This window comes from Callithrix jacchus, chromosome 22, assembly GCF_049354715.1.
Source record: "Callithrix jacchus isolate 240 chromosome 22, calJac240_pri, whole genome shotgun sequence".
NCBI classification, from domain to species: Eukaryota; Metazoa; Chordata; class Mammalia; order Primates; family Cebidae; genus Callithrix; species Callithrix jacchus.
This window is the reverse complement of record NC_133523.1, coordinates 2111190-2131430: the sequence shown is the minus strand read 5'-3', so window position 1 is coordinate 2131430 and position 20241 is coordinate 2111190. Positions and strand designations below refer to the sequence as shown.

At 61.9% G+C, this 20241-nt stretch overlaps 3 protein-coding genes across 22 annotated transcripts in view; 1 reads left to right on the top strand and 2 right to left on the bottom strand.

Annotated features, from left to right (window-relative positions):
• Positions 1-6: 6 nt before the first annotated feature.
• Positions 7-13453, bottom strand: SF3A2 (splicing factor 3a subunit 2). Of its 2 annotated transcripts, none has more exons than XM_008986948.5 (9): positions 13391-13453; positions 5074-5236; positions 4005-4076; positions 3598-3644; positions 2845-2954; positions 1603-1652; positions 1383-1523; positions 1003-1071; positions 7-909 (listed from the first exon to the last, which is right to left on the bottom strand). In XM_008986948.5, exons 2-9 carry the CDS (start codon positions 5197-5199, stop codon positions 112-114), a joined length of 1413 nt encoding a protein of 470 aa, XP_008985196.2. In that variant the 5' UTR covers positions 5200-5236; positions 13391-13453; the 3' UTR covers positions 7-111. The 2 variants fall into 2 exon arrangements, with proteins under 2 accessions (XP_008985196.2, XP_078217568.1); XM_078361442.1 differs by lacking the exon at positions 13391-13453 and adding an exon at positions 6359-6496.
• Positions 13454-13964: 511 nt separating this feature from the next.
• On the top strand, positions 13965-19455 carry PLEKHJ1 (pleckstrin homology domain containing J1). 3 transcript variants are annotated; one of them, XM_078361444.1, is made up of 6 exons: positions 13965-14130; positions 14299-14366; positions 14461-14684; positions 15908-15998; positions 16088-16151; positions 19184-19455. In XM_078361444.1, exons 1-6 carry the CDS (start codon positions 14037-14039, stop codon positions 19381-19383), a joined length of 741 nt encoding a protein of 246 aa, XP_078217570.1. In that variant the 5' UTR covers positions 13965-14036; the 3' UTR covers positions 19384-19455. The 3 variants fall into 3 exon arrangements, with proteins under 3 accessions (XP_078217570.1, XP_002761598.2, XP_078217569.1); XM_002761552.6 differs by lacking the exon at positions 19184-19455 and adding an exon at positions 16244-19117 and having other exon boundaries at positions 14461-14527; XM_078361443.1 differs by lacking the exon at positions 19184-19455 and adding an exon at positions 16244-19117.
• The window catches only part of DOT1L (DOT1 like histone lysine methyltransferase), a 66602-nt gene continuing 63843 nt past the window's right edge, over positions 17483-20241 (bottom strand). For all 17 annotated transcript variants that reach the window (XM_078361428.1, XM_078361432.1, XM_035284333.3 and 14 more), the window contains one exon: positions 17483-19973. Coding sequence is in view for 4 of the 17 variants with exons in the window: in XM_035284333.3 (XP_035140224.2) it covers positions 19966-19973 (8 nt within the window). In the remaining 13 variants the exon portion in view is untranslated. The remainder of the gene's footprint in view (positions 19974-20241) is intronic.

The window sequence follows — 20241 nt, the reverse complement described above, 5'->3', positions numbered from 1 at the left end:
CAGGGCTGGGGGAGGCGGTTTAATGAGTGGGGACAGTTACAAAGAGCAGCCTTCCCTCCCTGGGAAAGGCAGGAGCACCTGGGCCGGGCTTGCTGGGAAGGGAGCAGCTTCTCAGTTGGCTGGGGGAGGGGGAGGTATGTTCCCTGGGCCTTCAGAGGGGAGTGGGGGCCTCAGCATTGGGGGCATGGGAGTTGGGGGGTGTACCCCAGGATTTGAGGGGTGAACTCCAGGAGGCTGAGGGTGGACCCCAGGAGCTGATGGATGGACCCCGGGAGGTTGGGGGTGGACCCCTGGGGCCTGAGGGTGCATCCCTGGGGCTGGTGGGTGCACCCCCGGGGCTGGTGGGTGCACCCCCGGGGCCTGAGGGTGAACGGCCGGGGCTGCTGGGTGCACCCCTGGGGCCTGGGGGTGAACTGCTGCTGGGGGAGGGTGGACCCCCGGGGCTGGTGGGTGGACTCCGGGGGCTGGTGGGTGAACCCCGGGGGCAGGTGGGTGAACCCCGGGGGCTGGAGGGTGGACCACAGGGCCTGGGGGATGGACCCCAGAGGTTGGTGGGTGCACCACAGGGGCTGGGGGATGGACGCCAGGAGCTGGGGGATGGACCCCAGGAGCTGGGGGATGGACCCCAGATGTGGGGGGGTGCACCACTGGGGCCGGGGGGTGGACCCCTGGAGCTGGCGGGGGCAGTTGAGGTGGTCCTGGGGGCCCTGAGGGCGCAGGCCCTGTGGGGGGCATGGGTGGCAGAGGCAGGCCTCCTGGTGGGGGTGGTGGCAAAGACTCGGGCAGCGGTGGCCGAGGGGGCAGACCGTTCATCAGCGGGGGTGGAGGCCGCTTCACCCCAGGAGGCCCGGCAGGGAGGCTGGGCGGAGCCGGGGGCTTCTCCATCTTAAAGTGGAACTGGAGAAAGAACTAGAGACGAAGAAGGCTCAGCAGGTGCGGCTGGGGACTGGGCTGCCAGGGCCCCAGTGGGCGGGAGTCAAGGTGACCAGGCCAGCCACTAACCTGCTTGGTCTCCCGGTTCCAGTGCGTCCAGAACTTGCCCTCCGCCTTGTCGATCTCTCTGCTCGGCACCTGGGAGGGCAGGGGACAGAGGGCTCCTTCCTGATCCCTGCGACCTCAGGGCCGCCATCAGGCAGGGAGCTCAACCCATCCCGAGGCCCAGCCTCCCCGGCCCGGACCACACCCTGGGAGCCCATGGGAAGGCCCCGGCCTGACACAACCCTCCTGACACAGGGTTCACTCTGGAGTGAAACGGAGCTGGCCTCAATGCCAGCCCACCCTGCGCAGTCACTGTCTACAGTTTCCTGATGGCCGCCCTGGCCAGGTGTGGGCACAGGCTGAGGGAAGCCCCCCCAACAGCCTGGCATCCGCAGCCACGCTACCTTGAAGGCAATGGTCTCGTAGGGCTCGGCGGCCATCAGCAGGTACTGCCAGCGCCGGTCTGGGGGCTCGATCCGCTGCTCGTAGGCGGACATGAAGCGGTGGCGTGGCATGATGCCCTCGGCGATCTCAGGGTAGTCAATCTGCAGAGACACGGCCGGGTGGCAGCGCCGCCTGTTGGACGCCTATGGCCGCCCCCCACGCCCGGACCCCTGAGCTCACCTGGAAGAGGAGGCTCTGCTGGCCCATCTCCGAGTCCCTCTGCTTGGTCACTGCAACACAGAAGGCTCTCAGGTCCCAGCCGCTTGTCCTCCCTGAAGCTCAGGGACCTGGGACGGGCTAGTGCCACCCACTGAGAGAGGGCAGGACCCCGGGGGAGGCCCTGGGCCTCCAGGCAGCCGCTGGACTCTGCCTGTGCTCTTGGTCTCTGGGACGCTGCTATAGTGAAGGCACAGGTGCGCCAGGGCTGAGCTACCTGCGAGTCACTCAGGCAGGGACCGAGGTGGGTGCTCCTTTGTCCCCATCCTCAGAGCTCTTCACCCTCGGGTGCTGGGACACCACCAGCCAGTCAGGGTCACCGGGCAGGAAGGGCCCTTCGGCACCCTGCTCTGGGACTCAAGTGGGGCTGCCTGAACAGGGCCCACACGTGTGTGGGGTGAGCGCTCAGCCGCCTGGACCCCAGGAACGGCTGCTGGGGTGGGGGCTGAGTCCCTGCCAGGCCACCTGGCTCTCTCCACGCAGTGTCCGGCATGCACACTCACAAGCCCCCTGCCTCCCCACTGCCCTGAGCCCAAGCCCAGGACCTGTCAGGGCCTCCCGGCCGGGGCCTGCAGCTCAAGCTGCACCTGCCCTCGCCATCCAGCGCACCTGCCCCGGGCCTCTGCCCTACACGCTGCTGTCGGGAGGCCGGGCACACGGGGCGTCCCCGCCTTCCCGCCTTCCCGCCCCCCCGCGGACACACGTCTCTATCTTCCATCGCAGCTTTCTGAACTGGCAACCATTTCCACTGCTGAGGGTCCCAGACGGAGCCGCCCCTAACAGCCGCTGCTCCCCGTCCTCTTCCTTCCGAGGCTAAGACGAGTGGAACCCAGTTTCAAGGTTAACGGGAGAGAGGCGTCAGGCTCGCCACACCCCCACTTCCACTCTTGCTTGGCAAGAATTCCCAGAAGCTTCTACAACACTGGACTGCGAGGCACAGAGGGGCCGCCACTCACATACCAGGAGCCCCAGGCACAGAGGCGGCCAGGCAAGGAGGGCACAGACTGGGGCTCTGCTGGGGAAGGGGCCACTGGGTGAGATGGGTGCTTATCGCGTCCAGCCTGACAGCTCCCAGACACAGCGCCAGACGCTGCAGGCGGGTGAAGGATGGCCGCCAAGGCCATCAAACAGCAGCTCGGGGACGGGGTCTCAGGGCTGTGGCTTCCGTGCCGGAGCCCAAACCCATTCACGAGGCGGCAGACTCACCCTTGTAGCCGGGGCGGCCGATCTTCACAAACTTCTTCACCTCAACCTTGACCTTCTCAGGTGCAGGCTGGGCGGGGGCCTCCTTGGCCTCCTTGGCGGCTCGCCGGGCCCTGCGGGCAGGATGGACATGGTGCTGGGGCCCTCCACGCACAGGCACCAGGGACACGGGCCCAGGGACTGGTAGCCCCGACCTCAGAGCTCACTACACACCAAGGGATGAGGAGGGCCAGGGGCCGGGGAGGGGCCCTGGGGTTTGGACCAGGACAGGGGTGGGACAGGGATGTTCTCTTCCTGTCACGCTGCACTGTCCCTGCCTGGGGCCCTTCCCACAACCCCACGCCTCTGCTCTTCTCTTTTTTTTTGAGACAGAGTTTCACTCTTGTTGCCCAGGCTGGAGTGTAATGGCACCCTCTTGGTTCACTGCAACCTCCGCCTCCCAGGTTCAAGATTCTCCTGCCTCAGCCTCCAGAGTAGCTGGAATTACAGGTGTGCACTGCTGTGCCAAGCTGAGTTTTCTATGTTTAGTAGAGATGGAACTTCACCATGTCGGCCAGGCTGGTCTCGAACTCCTGACCTCAGGTGATCCACCCACCTCAGCAATACAGCCTATGTTCCCTAATGCTCCCCAGAGACCTTACTCCAGCGCCCATTCAGGCCCAGGCCAGGCTGGTTTCCACGCTGTGGAGCCGTGGCCCGGGGGCTCATGGAGACGGGCTGCTGGAGCAGCCGGTGAGACGCGGGCGAGGTACTCACAAGTTGGTCTGGTGCTTCTTCCCCTGGGTATGTGCCAGGTAGCTCCCCTGGAGTGGAAAGGAAACACATGTGACTCGAGGCCGAGGGGACAGACACGGGGCAGGAAACACGCGTGACTCAAGGCCGAGGGGACAGACACGGGGCAGGAAACACGCGTGACTCGAGGCCGAGGGGGCAAGACATGGGGCAGGAAACACGCGTGACTCGAGGCCGAGGGGGCAAGACACGGGGCAGGAAACACGCGTGACTCGAGGCCGAGGGGACAGACACGGGGCAGGAAACACGCGTGACTCGAGGCCGAGGGGACAGACACGGGGCAGGAAACACGCGTGACTCGAGGCTGAGGGGACAGACACGGGGCAGGAAACACGCGTGACTCGAGGCCGAGGGGACAGCACGGGCCGCACCTCGTTGTTGTGAAGCGTTAGGCAGAGCTTGCATTCATAGGAGCCCAGGTGGTTTTTCATGAAATACGGGTCCTGGAAGGGAAGAACAGGTACCCCGTTAGACAGAAGATAATGGCCTGCCCTGCGGTCGGGGCCCTCAGAGGTGGGACCCCCTTTCTGTGGAGGCCTGGCTGTCCCTGATGGATCTGGCGAGGGGCCTCGTGAGCACGCGTGTGGCCACCTGGGGCTGTGGCCTAGGCTTTGAGCAGTGGGTTCCCAGGGAGCCCTGGCACCACCTTCCTGGTGGTTCTGAGGCAGAGAGGCAGAGCCAGGACAGCAGCGCCTGTCACTCTGATGCAAGGAGCCGTCCGCTGTCCACGCCACCAGGCCAGGGGTCAGCACAAGGCAGACGCAGGGATGAGAAAAGCAATGGGTGACATGGAAGGCCACGCGCATCCACGGGCCCTGAACTGGGGCAGGCAGGCACACACTTCTCGTCTCAGACCCTGGAGTTCAAACCCTAACTCCACCCCCTGCGGCCTGGCACCCCTCCACCGTGATCTCATCTGGAAGACAAGGAACGTCACAGAGCCTATGCTGCAGGCCAGGCCCGTGGGGCATGTCAGGGAACACGGCACTGGTGGGTCCTGGTGGCATCCAAACCTAAGGAAGCGCACGCTGGCAGGGTCTCGGCTGGGATCCACCCTCACAGGGGCCTGGGCGGTGTCTGGGGACATCTGTGTTTGTCCCGATGGGGGGAGCTCCTGGCACGGAGCCAGTGGGGGAAGGGATGCTGCTTGGCACCCTACAGTGCCCGGGACGGCCCCAGCCCAGTGCTGCAGCCCCGACGTCCACAGTGCTGAGGGGGACCCGGCCCACCCCACCTCTGCACAAGGTAAAACCAGAGCCTTCACTGCATCTGACTGGACCGACATCAGCTCCCCCCATTTCCACAAACTGGATGATGCCCAACAAGGCTTTGCACAGAGCCCACCATTTCCACCCGGGGCTCAGAGCCACAGAGGGTCTGCTGCCTGGCGTGGCTGGATGGGAGCTGCGGCTGCATCGCCCTGCCCAGCCGGCCGCCCACCTTGTTGATGTCGATGGTCTCCAGGGCCAGCTGCCGGAGGCGCTCCCTGCGGTCACGGTTGCTCTCGGAGGAGGAGGCCACGCCCCCGCTCCCGGTCTTGCCCCCAGGGCGATGCTGGAAGTCCATGGTGACGGCCTCCGGGCTTCAGCAGACTGGGAGACACCTGTGGAGGAGTGTGAAGACGGCTGAGAAGGCGGGGCTGCTGCTGGGACCTCCTGGGGCACCCAGCCTGTGGAGGCCAAGAGGAGACTGAGAAGGACGGCTAGAACTCGGGGCTGCTGCTGCCACCCCAGGGCCGGGCAGTCAGGTTGGGGCCAGCAAGACTGCTCCTCACCCTGCACTCCCAGCGCCAGGGTCTCACCAGCCCTGAGGGGCCACCTGCTAGTGCACTGACTCTCTTCCAGGGTGCCAGGGCCCACTGTGGGCCGGGCACAGACATGAGGAAGCTGGAGCCTGCCTCTTGACCGTGCAGGAGGGTGGAGGGGAAGCCACTCCAGCCCACGGTGCCAAGGCCTGGAGACCTGAAATGGCGACAGGGAGTCAGAGAAGGCACAACCAGGGAAGAGGCGGCCAAATTCTCACCACCGAGTCACCACCTCCAGGAAGCCATCGGGACTGCCCGAGCCCCCAGTGTTCACACCTTCCTCTCAACTCCCTCTAGGGTTGGCTACGCTTACTTGTCCCAACCTGAGTTCTATCTCTCGGAATCGGCTGTGAATTTTCTGGGCAGAGAGGGAGACGTGGATCTTCCGGTCCTCACTGGGTAACACCGGGAGATCAGCCACATCTGCCTGTGGCGCAGGAGGGCTCTCCTGAGTCCCAAACACCCGCTTCCCGCCGCAGCCCTCTGCCGCTGCTCCACACCCTCAGGCTCCAGGCAGACCCAAGCTCCAGGCAGCTTCCCCTCCTCTCCTGACGCTTTTCCCTGCCCCTTCAACACCTGCCCCGGGCCCTGGTTTAAAGGCCCTGGGTGAGCTCAGGAGACCGAGTGAATCATTCATGGCCCCCAAAGACGTCCGTCCACATGCGAACCCCTGGGCCCTGCGAACCCTCACACGGCAGGAAAGGGAAGCGCAGGTGGGCCTGAGGATCTTAAAACAACGGGTGATCCTTTCAGCATCCTCCCGAGAGGAGGGGGAGGCTGGGGGACAGAGAGGCTGTGCTGTGCTGTGAACAGGGAGGACGAGGGGAAAGGCGGGAAGAGTTCCGCTAACAGAAGGGATGGAGCCTCAGGGACTGTTTGCACTTCCAGCCCCAGATCCAGAAGCGGATGCAGCCACGTCACCTGAACTGCCGCGTCTTCGGTGATCTGCCACAGCGGCCGCAGGTGTGCAGGAGCACGCTGAGGTACAGGCCAGCTGTGCTGCTGACCTGCGGTGGGACCTGAGGTCACTCCTCAGCTGTGGGGGCCCAGGACCCTCCCACCCAGTTAGTTTATGACAACGATCCAGTGTGGTAACCGGTGGGACGGGCTGCTGACCTGCGGTGGGACCTGAGGTCACTCCTCAGCTGTGGGGGCCCAGGACCCTCCCACCCAGTTAGTTTATGACAACGATCCAGTGTGGTAACCGGTGGGACGGGCTGCTGACCTGCGGTGGGACCTGAGGTCACTCCTCAGCTGTGGGGGCCCAGGACCCTCCCACCCAGTTAGTTTATGACAACGATCCAGTGTGGTAACCGGTGGGACGGGCTGCTGACCTGCGGTGGGACCTGAGGTCACTCCTCAGCTGTGGGGGCCCAGGACCCTCCCACCCAGTTAGTTTATGACAACGATCCAGTGTGGTAACCGGTGGGACGGGCTGCTGACCTGCGGTGGGACCTGAGGTCACTCCTCAGCTGTGGGGGCCCAGGACCCTCCCACCCAGTTAGTTTATGACAACGATCCAGTGTGGTAACCGGTGGGACGGGCTGCTGACCTGCGGTGGGACCTGAGGTCACTCCTCAGCTGTGGGGGCCCAGGACCCTCCCACCCAGTTAGTTTATGACAACGATCCAGTGTGGTAACCGGTGGGACGGGCTGCTGACCTGCGGTGGGAGCTGAGGTCACTCCTCAGCTGTGGGGGCCCAGGACCCTCCCACCCAGTTAGTTTATGACAACGATCCAGTGTGGTAACCGGTGGGACGGGCTGCTGACCTGCGGTGGGACCTGAGGTCACTCCTCAGCTGTGGGGGCCCAGGACCCTCCCACCCAGTTAGTTTATGACAACGATCCAGTGTGGTAACCGGTGGGACGGGCTGCTGACCTGCGGTGGGACCTGAGGTCACTCCTCAGCTGTGGGGGCCCAGGACCCTCCCACCCAGTTAGTTTATGACAACGATCCAGTGTGGTAACCGGTGGGACGGGCTGCTGACCTGCGGTGGGACCTGAGGTCACTCCTCAGCTGTGGGGGCCCAGGACCCTCCCACCCAGTTAGTTTATGACAACGATCCAGTGTGGTAACCGGTGGGACGGGCTGCTGACCTGCGGTGGGACCTGAGGTCACTCCTCAGCTGTGGGGGCCCAGGACCCTCCCACCCAGTTAGTTTATGACAACGATCCAGTGTGGTAACCGGTGGGACGGGCTGCTGACCTGCGGTGGGACCTGAGGTCACTCCTCAGCTGTGGGGGCCCAGGACCCTCCCACCCAGTTAGTTTATGACAACGATCCAGTGTGGTAACCGGTGGGACGGGCTGCTGACCTGCGGTGGGACCTGAGGTCACTCCTCAGCTGTGGGGGCCCAGGACCCTCCCACCCAGTTAGTTTATGACAACGATCCAGTGTGGTAACCGGTGGGACAGGCTGCCGAGCTCACTGCAGCATCACAGTGACAAGTTCAGACGCCACGAAAGCCCCCCTGGAGACGCCCATTTTCACATATTGTCACGTAAACGTCAAGAAACCACCATCGTGACCATCGCTATCCCTTCACAGACAACATTCCAATGGGAAAAAGGAGACGGTGGCACCAGAAGGACTGTCCTCTGCCGGGAACGCCACCCTCTGGCCCACAGGACCCTCCCTGCCTGGGGCTTCTCGGCCACGCGTTCTTCAGGACCGGGGGAACTGCACCCCATCAGCGCCGGCGCTGGGGCCGTCAGCCGCAGGCCAGTCCAACACCGCCATCCCTGCTGCGGCGCCAGCTCAGGGTGGCCTGGGAGGCTCTGTCTCTGACTGGCCCGTGGGCCGGGCGGGATTAGTGGGCACCACCTGGACAGATTCGTGACGGGCCTAATTTCTCTCTGGAGGACATTTAAGCACCTCCTGGTCAAGGGGCATGAAACTCCCATCAGGGATGAGTGTGGGGAGCCCAGCGAGCAGCGTCCCACCAGGCCAAGGAGGCACCTGCGTCTCCACACACAAAACCAGTCCTCCATTCATCTCAGCACCCAGAAGCCCCCGCCGGGGACCGTGCGGGAAGGCAGGGAATCGGCCTTCTTCTTTCGAAGATGTACCCCAAGAACCCAGGAGGGGCCGGTGCTGGGAGGCACACCCCAGACCTCTGTGATTCATCAGGCACTGCAGCCTCCAGGAAGATGGCCTGCCCCCTTCATGAGGAAGGAATTCGGCAGCATGAGAACGCCCCGCTGTCCCTGGCCGTGGCCTCCCCTGGACCACGCCGCCATCCTGAGGCTGAGCTCTGCAGAGCCATCATTGGTCTCTACCCCCAAGCCTGCGCTCTCCCCCACACTGCCATGGCATCCTCATGGCCAGTGCCAGGGGCTGCTGGCAGAGAGAAGAGCAGAGGGCAGGATGTGCCTTCGGAGGCCCCAGGGCCCAGGAGGAACGGAGCTCAGTCACGGGAGTGACCTGCGCTTTGCTCCTCCATGCAGGAAAAGGGGGCCCGGCTTCTGGGCCAGGACAGCTGCAGGGGGCCACACTAAGCCACAGATGGATGTACCCTCATATACTTATTAAGCCATCACATTGTAGTGACACTTCCAGAATGTTCTAATGACCCAATAGCTGGACGGACCTGGAAAAGGAACTCAGGCTGGAGTGCAGTGGCATGATCTGGGCTCACTGTAACCTCTGCCTCCTGGATTCAAGCAATTCTCATGCCTCAGCCTCCCGATTAACCGGGACTACAGGCGTGTGCCACCATGCCTGGCTAATTTTTCATATTTTTAGTAGAGACGGGGTTTCACTGTGTTACAGCGAGAGGAGCTCTATCTCCTGACCTCATGATGCGCCCACCTCGGCCTCCCAAAGAGCTGGGATTCCAGGTGTGAGCCACTGCACCCGTCCACGCAGGCACTTCTCACTGAAGCGGCCAGTGGCTGGCTCAGGACACCAGCTCCAGCTGTCACAGGAAAGCACCTGTGGAGTCTGACTGGCCCTCGGAAACCCAGATCAGTTCTCAACCACTCACCACATGATAAACTCTGATCCAAAAACCAGAAACTGTCCGAACCCAAGCCTGGCCGTCACTGCCACTCAACCGCACCGTCCCCCTCGGGAGCTGAGGTGGGGCAGCGCCCTGGGGAAGGACACACACTCCGATCCCCCACCACCCTGCAGTCCATCAAAACGTTCCTCCCAGAAGAACTGGCATACAAGGCCCTCGGCAGTTAGAGAGGCAGGCCCAGCAGAGCAAGGGGCCTGCCAACTGGGCAGTGGGAATCCCCGCGGTTCCTCCGCCCAGGGGGAGGCCAGGAGTCTTTTCTGGGGAAGCAGCGCCAGAGGAAGAATTCTCAAATACTGACACTCTGGGCCCCCACACCTCGAAAAGCCCCACTCCTCGCCGGGCCACTGGGTAGGAGGCCTCCGTGGATGAGGAGCGGCTCACACAGAGCTGCCGGCCGCTTTGTTCTTCAAGAGAAACACACGCCTCGAGAACAAAGAGACTTGACGGGAACCCCAACGTGAGACGCTGACACCCTCCTCTGTTAGTCATGGGGAAGCCGATGCATCGGGGCGCTGAACGATAGCAACTTGAATTCAAACCAAAAGCAGCCCTTGAAAAACACAGACAGGACAATCTATCAGTGTTCTTGGAGCTCTAAAAGAATAAAGCAAAACACAGACGGGACAAGCTAAACAAAAGATTCCGTATAAAATACAGACGGGATCATCCAAACAGAAATCCCGTAGCAGGGTCTGAGGCTGGGCCAGACGGAGCCTTCATCAAAAAGCGCAAGGCTGAAAAAACAGGAGGAAAAGCAAGACCCCAGATGACGCTCTGGAGGGAGGACAGAAAAAACACCCAACAAAGCAAGCAGGAAAAAGCTTATCAAAGAGGCAACATAAGAATATTAACAAGAAAACTGAAAACAAAACCTGGGACTCAAAGACCAAACTGCCCAGACAGCAAGGACCCACCAAGATCAGCAAACAGACCCTGCTAAACGGGGAAGCCGGGAACTCACACCAGGAAGAACGCGAGGCTTCCGCTGGACAGAACACAACACGCAGCAGAAACCAGCGGGCCGCCCGTCTTTTGAAAACAGCCTTCACGGTTCTGAACAAACACAGATTTTCTCCTTCCTTCCTTCTTTCTTTCCATCTCTCTTTTTTTTTTTTTTTTTTTTTTTTTTTCAGATGAATTCTCACTCTGCTGCCCAGGCTGGAGAGCAGCAGGGCGATCTGGGCTCACTGCAACCTCCGCCTCCAGGGTTCAAGTGACTCTCCTGCCTCACCCTCCCAAGTAGCTGGGAGTAGCTGGGACTACAGGCGCCCGCCACCACAGCTGGCTAATGCTTGCATTATTAGAGCGATGGGGTTTCGTGAAGTTGGCCAGCCTGGTCTTGAACTCCGAAGTCAGGTGATCCACCCACCTCAGCCTCCTAAAGTGCTGGGGTTACAGGCGTGAGCCACTGTGCCCAGCCTACGAATACAGATTTTCAATCTAGATTTTTATACCCCACCAAATTCCTAACTATGAGGGTAAATAAACTCATTTTCAGACAATCAAGGGCCACCCCCCCCACCAACAAAACAATCATCTATTTCTTCAAAAGCCACCAGAAGTTCTGCTCTGACTCATGGAGAGGACAGGGTGGCCACGCTGGAAACAGAGGCAGGCCCCGGGCAGCAAGGACCGGAAGCTCTGGGGCAACAGCCCCACGTCCAGGGCAGAGCAGAACCAGTCCCACCTGGAGGAGGGGACACGTGAGTCTTGGAGGGAAGTGGTGAGGAGAGACGGATTTATTTAAACCTGTGTGAAATACAACTGATAGGTGTGTGAGATGCTGGAGCTCTGTGAGGAGCTAAACAAACAGGCAGAAGAAAACCAGGCTACGGGGGGAGGCGGGGGCAGGAGAAGCGCCTGAACCCGGGAGGCAGGGGCTGCACAGAGCCGAGATGGCGCCACTGCACTCCAGCCTGGCAACGGAGCAAGACTGTCTCCAAAAAAAAAGCAAAGCAGGCTAATGGTAAAAAGCAACTTGCTCAGCTTTAGGGGAAGAAAGAGTGCAAAACAAAAGCCCAGCTGAACATGTTACTTCTCTCAGCAACCAACAACGTTTTCCATCTTATTTAGAAAACGTAGCCAAGGACCTACTCCCGCTCAGGACAGACGCCCATCCAGGAGGTGGAAGGTGAAGGTGCAGGGGGTGGATGGGAGGGAGGTAGTGTCAACCACCCTGACGTGAAATCAGCAGATCAGTCCAGGAAGACCAGGGCACAGCCTGACCAACATGGCAAAACCCCACCTCTAAAAAAAAAATACAAAAGTTAGCCGAGCCCGGCGTGGTGGCTCACGCCTGTAATCTCAGCACTTTAGGAGGCCGAGGCAGCCGGATTACCTGAGGTCAGGAGCACCACACCAGCCTGGGCAACAACACAAAACCCCGTCTCTACAAAATATACAAAAACTAGGCGGGCATGGTGGTGAGTGTCTGTAGTCCCAGCTACTCAGGAGGCTGAGGCAGGAGCATGGCCTGAGGCTTCAGTGAGCTGTGACTGCACCACTGCACTCCAGCCTGGGTGACAGAGCAAGACCCTGTCTCAAAAAAGACCAGGGAAACCCACTTAAGAATTGAGGAAGGCCAGGGGCGGTGGCTCACACCTATAATCCCAGCACTCCGGGAGACCAAGGCAGGTGGATCACGAGGTCAAGAGATCGAGACCATCCCGGTCAACATGGTGAAACCCCGTCTCTACTAAAAATACAAAAATTAGCTGGGCACGGTGGCGCGTGCCTGTAATCCCAGCTACTCGGGAGGCTGAGGCAGGAGAATTGCCTGAACCCAGGAGGCGGAGGTTGCAGTGAGGCAAGATCGCGCCATTGCACTCCAGCCTGGGTAACAAGAGCGAAACTCCGTCCCCCCCCAAAAAAAAGGAACTGGGGAAAGTCCTGGGGCCTGGGACTGGAACACTGAGCGGATGGGAGTTTTTGGTGGCAACTCCATTCTCTCCTTAAACCTAGCAAACAACCTATTTTCCAGAGCTCCCGTGGCTGTTTGGTGCTGCCCAAGGACACACAGGAGTAACGGTCGCAGGCATCCAGCTGCCTGGGGTGACCTGCAAAATGGGGCCAGCTAAGGTTTTCCGTTCGCCTTGGGCCTGGTGAAGCTGTCACTCCCGTTTTAAAGGAACGGAAGCTGAGAGGAGTTACATCACAGAGCCCCAGTCAACTAACAGGTATAGGTTAGGATGCAGGAGCGCTCTGGGCTACAACAAAGCGGACCCAGACCGTTTCGGCCGCGATCCTGATCCGACCCCTGAGTCTCGGTTGTCTATTTCTTATCTTACGAACCAGGATCTTGCTCTGTTGCCCAGGCTGGAGTGCAGTGGCGCAAGCACAGCTCACTGCAGCCTCGAGCTCCTGGGCTCAAGCGATCTTCCCGCTTCAGCCTCCAGAGTGGCTGGGACTACAGGCGCCCGCCGCCACGCCCGGCTAATTTTTTAAACAATATTTGCAGGGATGGGGGTCTCGCTATGTTGCCCAGGCTGAAGTGCAGTGGTGAGATCATGGCTCACTGCAGTCTCGACATCCTGGGCTCAAGCGATCCTCTCGAGTGGCTGGGACTACAAGCGCCACCACCACTCCTGGCTAGTTTTTAAAAATTTTTTTGTAGAAATGAGGTCTCCATGTTGTACAGGCTGGTCTCGAACTCCTGGCCTCCACCGATCCTCCGGCCGAGGCCTCCCTGAGCGCTGGGATTAGAGGCGTGAGGTCCGGAGTACGGACCCCCCAACAGGTGTTTGGAAATAAGAGTTTCGAGCCAGCCCGCCCAGCGCGGGGCCTCTAGATGCACGAGGCCGGACGCTCAAGGGAGGAGGAAGGGACGCGACCCCGCTGCCCGCCCCTCAGCCCGCGGCCCGTAGCAAGCGCTTCTCTCCCACGTCCGCTCCCCTCCAGGGAACCCCCAGTCCCCGTCGACCGACGCCCTCACCAGAGCCCAAGGCCGCGCTATCGCCACCTTGATCCGCCACCGCCACGATTTCGTTCGGCGCACGCGCGTCGCGGGCAAAAGAAAGCACTTCCGGGGCAGATGGGGCGGGAACTCCCGTGTGCGCATGCCCGGCCCGCCCCGCGGCGCGCGTCGGGAGGTTCGGAGGCGCGAGGGAAAGGGCTGGAGGTGGCGGGTCTGAAAGTGCGGCCTGGAAAACAAAGCGCGCGTGCGCACAACGCTTTCAACGACCCCTGGGTCCGCTGCGGCCGCGCGGGGCCGACTTTCGCGAGAGGGCGGCTGATACTCGGGAGATGTTATCGCTCCCTCCGCCTGCGCCTGGCCGTTCTAAGAAGGGGCGCCAGCCCTCGCGGGGCTGTTTTGATTTTGTTCCACCTTGGTCCGGTGTATTTCAGTTAACTTAGTAACGACGGTCCGTCTCCCCAGCCAACCCTTGCACGCCCCCCCCCCCGGGACGCCAGCGCCACCCTGCGGGGGTGGGTGGCATGGCCGGCCCAAGGCGCGCAGGCGCACTAGCCCCAGCGGTGCTTCCGTGTGTGCGCCCTGGGACCTTTTTGGCGCCGGCCCCGGCGCGAGCGGGGACGGCGGCCGGGAAGGCGTGGCACGGGTTCCCGTTCCCCGCGGAACAATGCGGTACAACGAGAAGGAGCTGCAGGCGCTGTCCCGGCAGCCGGCCGAGATGGCGGCCGAGCTGGGCATGAGGGGCCCCAAGAAGGGCAGCGGTGAGCGGGACCCGGGAGACCGGGACAGTGCTAGGGACTGGAGGCGGGGACCGAGGTCCGGGCCTGGGCGGGAGACCGGGTCCGGGGTTCGGGTGAGGGCGCTGGGGGTGGAGGGTGGGGATCCGGGCGGGGACCGCCTGCGCCCCTGAGCGTGCGCTGTGCTCGCAGTGCTGAAGCGGCGGCTGGTGAAGCTCGTGGTGAATTTCCTCTTCTACTTCCGGACAGACGAGGCCGAGGTAGGGGCGCCCCGGGCGCGCGGGTGGGTGCCAGGCTGCGCCCCGGGGAGGCTGGGCGCTCACCGCCGCGTCCCGGCGCCCGTGTCTCCTGCAGCCCGTCGGAGCCCTGCTGCTGGAGCGCTGCAGAGTCACCCGGGAGGAGCCCGGCACCTTCTCCATCAGTGAGTGCGGCTGGGGAGGCCAGGGGCGCCTCCAGCAGCCCGGGGCACCCGCGGCGCCGCACTGTCCCCTCCCCAGGCGCCCAAGGCCTCCTCTGTGTCCCCAGCCTGGCGCCACCCTCCCCAGACACAAGAGTGCGTTGTCCACGGCCAGCTCAAGGTCAGGTCCTCCTGGCGGGCACCGCCGTGCCCACCTGCCAAGTCCACCTAAGCTTGGGCCCCTCCCAGAGTCTGCCCTTTCTTCCTGTGGGCCCAGGCTGTACCCACGGGGCGGACGGGCCGTGATGCACAGCGCTTCCCCGGCTGCCGTGATTAGCGTGGGTCTACACTGTTGTATGGCCCTGGGCTGGAAACCCCAGGTCGGGGTGGGGGAGTGAGAGGGGTGTGGCTCTCCTGGGTTTTAAGAGATTCCCGTCTTCGGGGAAAGATGGAGTTCGCAAGAGGGGCTGTCAAAATTCCACAGGCCAGGCGGCTTCAGTATCAGAAACGATCCCAGTTCCTGGTGGTGGCCGGCACCTCCCAGCTTCCTCGGTTTGTGGAAGCATCTCCCCATCCCTGCCTCCATCCTCACCTCGTCCTCCCCGCATCGCGTCTGGGTCCACCTTTCTTCTTCTACAGAGACGCCAAACAGAATTGAGGGCCACCCTGACAACCCCGTTTTATGTTTTGTGCCGGGGTCTCATTCTGTCACCCAGGCTGGAGTACAGTAGCGCCATCTCAGCTCACTGCAGTTTCTGCCTCCCGGGTTCAAGTGATTCTCCTGCCTCAGCTTCCCGAGTAGCTGGGACTACAGGCACCCGCCACCACGCCCAGCTGATCTTTGTATTTTTAGTAAAGACGGGGTTTCACCATGTTGGCCAGGCTGGTCTGGAATTCACAACCTCGGGTGATCCGCCTGCCTTGGCCTCTGAAATGCTGGGATCACAGGCGTGAGCCGCCGCCCTCTTGATTTTATTTTTGAGACAGAATCTCGTCACCCCGGCTGGAGTGCGCTGGCATAATCACAACTCGCCGTAGCCTCAGCCTCCTTGCCTCAGGCGATCCTCCCACCTCTGCTTCCTGAATGTCTGGGACCACAAGGCCCCACCACCGTACCTGGCTAATTTTTATTTTAAAATGGCTCAGAGACAGTCTCCTGAGCTCAAGCAGTCCTCCCACCTCGGCCTCTCACAGGCGTGAGCCACGGCACCCGGCGACAGCCTCATTTTAACTAGTTCATTTGCAGAGGCCCTATTTCCAAACGGGGCCACGCTCCTCCAGGTTCTGGGGGTCAGGACATGAACACAACTTTGTGGGGGCCACAGGTGGGTGGTTTTGGGCACTGGCAAGATGCAGCTGCCCCAGGGGTTGTGGGCAGGACCGACGCAGGTACTCCGTCCCCAGGCTTCGTCGAGGACCCCGAGAGGAAGTATCACTTCGAGTGCAGCAGCGAGGAGCAGTGTCAGGAGTGGATGGAGGCTCTCCGTTGGGCCAGGTGGGGCCAGGTGGCTGTGGGCACAGCTGGGGTGGACACAGCAGCCATGCAGAGCAGGCTTCTGACCCCTGTGTCGCCCTCTTCTCCAGCTACGAGTTCATGCGGAGAAGCCTCATCTTCTACAGGAACGAAATCCAGAAGGTGACAGGCAAGGTGTGTACAGGGCTGCGGTTGGCCAGGCTGGCGCTGTGGGTGGCAGAGGGAGTCCTCCGGCCCTGGCTCACGGCCATCCGTCCACCCCACAGGACCCCCTGGAGCAGTTCGGCATATCCGAGGAGGCCAGGTTCCAGCTGAGTGGCTTACAGGCATGAGTGCAGGGCATGGTGGCTGGCGTGCAGCTGGGTGGGACTGGCCTTTGCCCAGCCCTGAGTCGCTTGGCCATGCCTGGATTTTTTTTTTTTTTTTTTTTTTTTTTTTGAGTCAGGGCCTGACTGTTGCCCAGGCCTGTGTGCAGTGGCGCCGTAGCTCACCGTGACCTTGACCTGGGCTCCAATGATCCTCTCGCCGCAGCTTCCCAAGTAGGCTGGGGCCACAGGCACGAGTCCCCACACCCAGCCTCACACCTGCATTTTCGGTGGGACGTTTTTGGTTTGGAGACACCCAAAGCCCGAAGCCGGTGGCTGTGGGCAGGCGCTGTGTTTTGTGAAACTGCCCAGCAAGCTGCCCTCCTCGGGGCCCCAGGACCCACCAGACTGGCCTGGCACCTGGTGCTACGTGCTGCTCCCAGGACGTGTGCCCTCCCACGATGCCCCGCCTGAGTTTTGTGCATCCAGGGTCTGGTGGGCCCCCGGGCTCTGTGGCCCCTCCGCCCGCACAGAATGAATGTACAGGGCCAGATGAAGCTGTGAATGGTGTGGGGGCCAAGTTCCCCCCACCGGCTGTGAATTCTCCTGCAGACAGGAGCCCCGGCTGTGGGCCTGGGGAAGTGCTTGTCCTGTTCAAATAAAGGTACCTCTTTTTCGCAGTGGATGGCAGTGCAGTGAAGGAGGGGAGGGGCAGCTGGGGAGTCTGCACCCCAGGGAAGCAAGGCTCGGGGTCTTGAGAGGTCGGGGCTGGGTCTCCTGCCCTCGGGAGGCCTGGAATCCGAGCCCAGACAGGTGGAGGCTGAGACCCAGGCCCGGGAGAACGGGGCCGCTGTGTGGTGTTGGAAGTCCTGTGGTGACCTGGGGTCCCCACCCTGGCATTTGTTGCCCGCCAGCCCAGAGTGTGGATGGGGCCTGGGCTGGTTTTGTCCCTCTGATGTGGCAGAGGGCTTTGCCGGTGTCATCGGGGCTGCAGAGTTGTGCGTTCATCCAAAGGCAGTTTGCCCGCAGCCTGATGCAGTCAGGCTCAGGCCTCCCCAAGACTGGGGCCTCCTGGTGTCGGCCCTCAGAGCTTCTGCTAGGAACACCCCCAGACCCCGCATCCCCCCGCTTCAGCGATGACTCACTTGCCACCAGGAGACACCCGAGGCCACCCAGAAGAAAGGCTGCCGTTCACACAGGTCCAAGTGAAAATGGTCTGTTTATTACAGCGTCTAGAGGTGGGGTAGCAGAACGCAGGGGTGCCCAGAGGAAGGGGCGCCCACAGCCCAGGGGCAGACCGTGACAATGTGCGCAATCCAAACACAGTTCACCAGGAAGACAGCAGAGCCTCCCAAGGGCAACAGACAAGGGCTGACAGGGAGCAGCAGCGTGTGGCGGGGACTGACCGCTGATGACGGGGGAGGGGGCCCTGCTGACCACAACAGACTGGCGTGTCCTGGGGCGGATAAATTAAGGGGCAAGTCTTAAATAAGTCACCGAGTGCCTCATGGGCCAGGGAGGGGGCGTCCCAGTCACCAGGGTTCCTATCAATTCCTGAGCAAGAGCCGCTCCCAGGCGCCACCTGCCCATGGTCAGCAGCAGCAGCACAGGTCCCTGCCAGCTGCCCGTGGACACTTAGGCCACGCACCAGCACCAGCCTCCACTATCAACCGCCACCAACCCCCATCTGGGAGTGTCTGAGGAGGACGTGGCCCAGGGCTCAGAACAGGAGGGCATCTGCGGGCAGCAGCATGCTAGTTCACACGTGCCCCAGAGGGCTCAAGGAGACTTCTGCCTGGGCCAGTGGCTCCGAGGCCCAGTGCGTGTCCTAAACACACCGTGGTCTGCGTGGGCGGGAGCCGCACCCCGGCAGCCACTGTCCCCTGGAGGGAGGCAGAAGTGATACAGTGTTTGAAGAGTGTCTTGTTCTAGACCAGGGGACTCCATGCCTCCTCTGCCATCGGCCCTGTAGCATTTCCGGCCTGTGGTGGCGTGGAGCAGGCTGCCTGTCCTGAAGGCTGGGCTCAGGCAGAGAGGCACAGCACCTTCAAGCTGAGAGCACCAACGTGGGGGTGGGAAGGACAGGTTTGGAGCACCATCTTCACAACTCAGCTATGTTGGGGGGGGCAGGGGTCTGAGAGACAGGTTGTTGGGGGCCAGAGGAAGGCAGCACCCCCTCACCAGACACAGGCAGGGGTCTTCTAGGCCCTCCCCCACAGGACTGCCCTACCCAGCAACCACAGGAGCTCCACGGCTCCCTCTCTGGAAGCCACGTGGTAGGAAAACGTGGTGGGGACCAGAATGCAGGGCTGGCAGCTCCCTGGAGGGTGGTTCTGTGACACCTGGGGAAGGGCTGCCCGATGCCACCTCACAGCAGCAACAACTTGAGAAGGTGAGCCCAACGCATGTGACAGCCTGGGCCCCGTGTGCAGGGAGCTAGGACTCCCAGACCCCATCCTCCAGGGAGCGCAGAGACGGCACTGGCTGCTTGGGGCTCCACAAGCACCTGACTGGCTCTGCCTGCCCGTCACAGCCCGGCCTCGCCCTCTCCTTCCACGCCCAGTCCCAGGCACCCCCAAGGCTGCAGAATGGGGGCAGATACCATCCCAGGGCCTAGGGCCAGAGAGGCCAGGCAGGACCCTGACAGGAAGGGACATGGGCCAGGCAGAGGCTCGGGCAGCTGTCTGGACCACTGGGGGGTGCAACTGAGGGGTGTGGGGTGGGGGCTGACCCTGCGGCCATTTTGTACACTGAATAAATAAGGTTTTTCCCTCGCTTTTCTTTCCTCACTGTGCATTATACCATCTAAAAATAAAAGCTGTTAAATCTATGAAATTTATAAATTCTTATCACATCTCTATAAAATACTGCCACTCATTAGTGTGACTCTCTCCTGTACAGACACCAGGGGACCCTCGACAGGCCTGCCCGCGTCGCAGGACACGCTGCGAGCCACGGAAGCCGAGAAATACAAAAGTAAATGCACTTGTCCGGCGCCTGCCGTCCTCACAGCACCATCGCAGCGCACGGCGGCGCGGGCCCCTCCACGCAAGGGCGCCAGCCAGGCCCCGCAGGGTGAACAGTCTGGGGGTTCACAGTGACGGGGCGGGGTGGAGCGCTCAGGGCAGGTGCCAGGGGCTCGGGAAGGGCTCAGGCCACGGGGGGGCTCCGAGGAATGTGGCAGCGGCGGGCCTGCCTTTGGTACGGGAGCAGTGCGTCGTCGGGGGAGCCGGCCGGGCGGCGTTTCCGAGGACGGGGTTCGGCGTCGTCAGCGTCTAGTCAGCACCAAGCGGGCGGAGGCAGGCGCAGGCCTGGGGACGAGATAGCACCGGGGCAGGCTGTCGGCGACTCCGCTGGCGGGCCCGCCCTGCAGACACGTGTCTTTATATAGATCTCTCATATATAGATATTTTATATTTTCTCAATAAGTTGCCTTTTACCACTTAGATGGAATAAAATAAGTCAGAATTGTTTATACTTTTTAAAAAATGATAAATACTTTATCTAAAACTATCAACAGTACAAACTGGACCAGTCCCAGCCTCCTGTGGCGTGCGCCGCCGATTCACAGTGGAGCTCCCGTCCTCGCCTCTGCCGTCAGGGTGGGAGGCCGGCGGGCAGGGGCCGCGGGCGCAGTTGGTCCACACCGTCCTTGCATAGGTCTCGCGGTTGAGGTAGAAATCCTAGTTACCTGCAGGAGGGCACAGTGGGAAGGGCAGTCTGTCACCCTCAAGCCTGGGGAGCCCGACACTCACCCGGGCTGGGGACCGAGGCCTCCCACGAGCACACTCGCCACCTGGGGCCAGCACCGTGACAGGCAGGGCGCCGGCCCCTCCAACCACAGCAGGCCCAGGGAGCCTGACACCTGGCCACGCCAGCCAAGCTCCAGCCTTCCTCCAGAGACGCACAGCCAAGTCCCACTACAGCCACCCTACCTGCAGCTCATCTCCTATGGGAGC

Excerpts from the sequence above, each read along its gene's own strand:
- SF3A2 (XM_008986948.5), bottom strand. The coding sequence starts at position 5,199 with ATGGACTTCCAGCATCGCCCTGGGGGCAAGACCGGGAGCGGGGGCGTG. Across the intron at positions 4,077-5,073 it reads AGACCATCGACATCAACAAG|GACCCGTATTTCATGAAAAA; the intron begins GTGGGCGGCCGG and ends CTTCCCTTCCAG. Across the intron at positions 1,072-1,382 it reads ACGAGACCATTGCCTTCAAG|GTGCCGAGCAGAGAGATCGA; the intron begins GTAGCGTGGCTG and ends CTGCCCTCCCAG.
- PLEKHJ1 (XM_078361443.1), top strand. The coding sequence starts at position 14,037 with ATGCGGTACAACGAGAAGGAGCTGCAGGCGCTGTCCCGGCAGCCGGCC. Across the intron at positions 14,685-15,907 it reads TTGTCCACGGCCAGCTCAAG|GCTTCGTCGAGGACCCCGAG; the intron begins GTCAGGTCCTCC and ends CTCCGTCCCCAG. Across the intron at positions 15,999-16,087 it reads GAGGCTCTCCGTTGGGCCAG|CTACGAGTTCATGCGGAGAA; the intron begins GTGGGGCCAGGT and ends CCTCTTCTCCAG.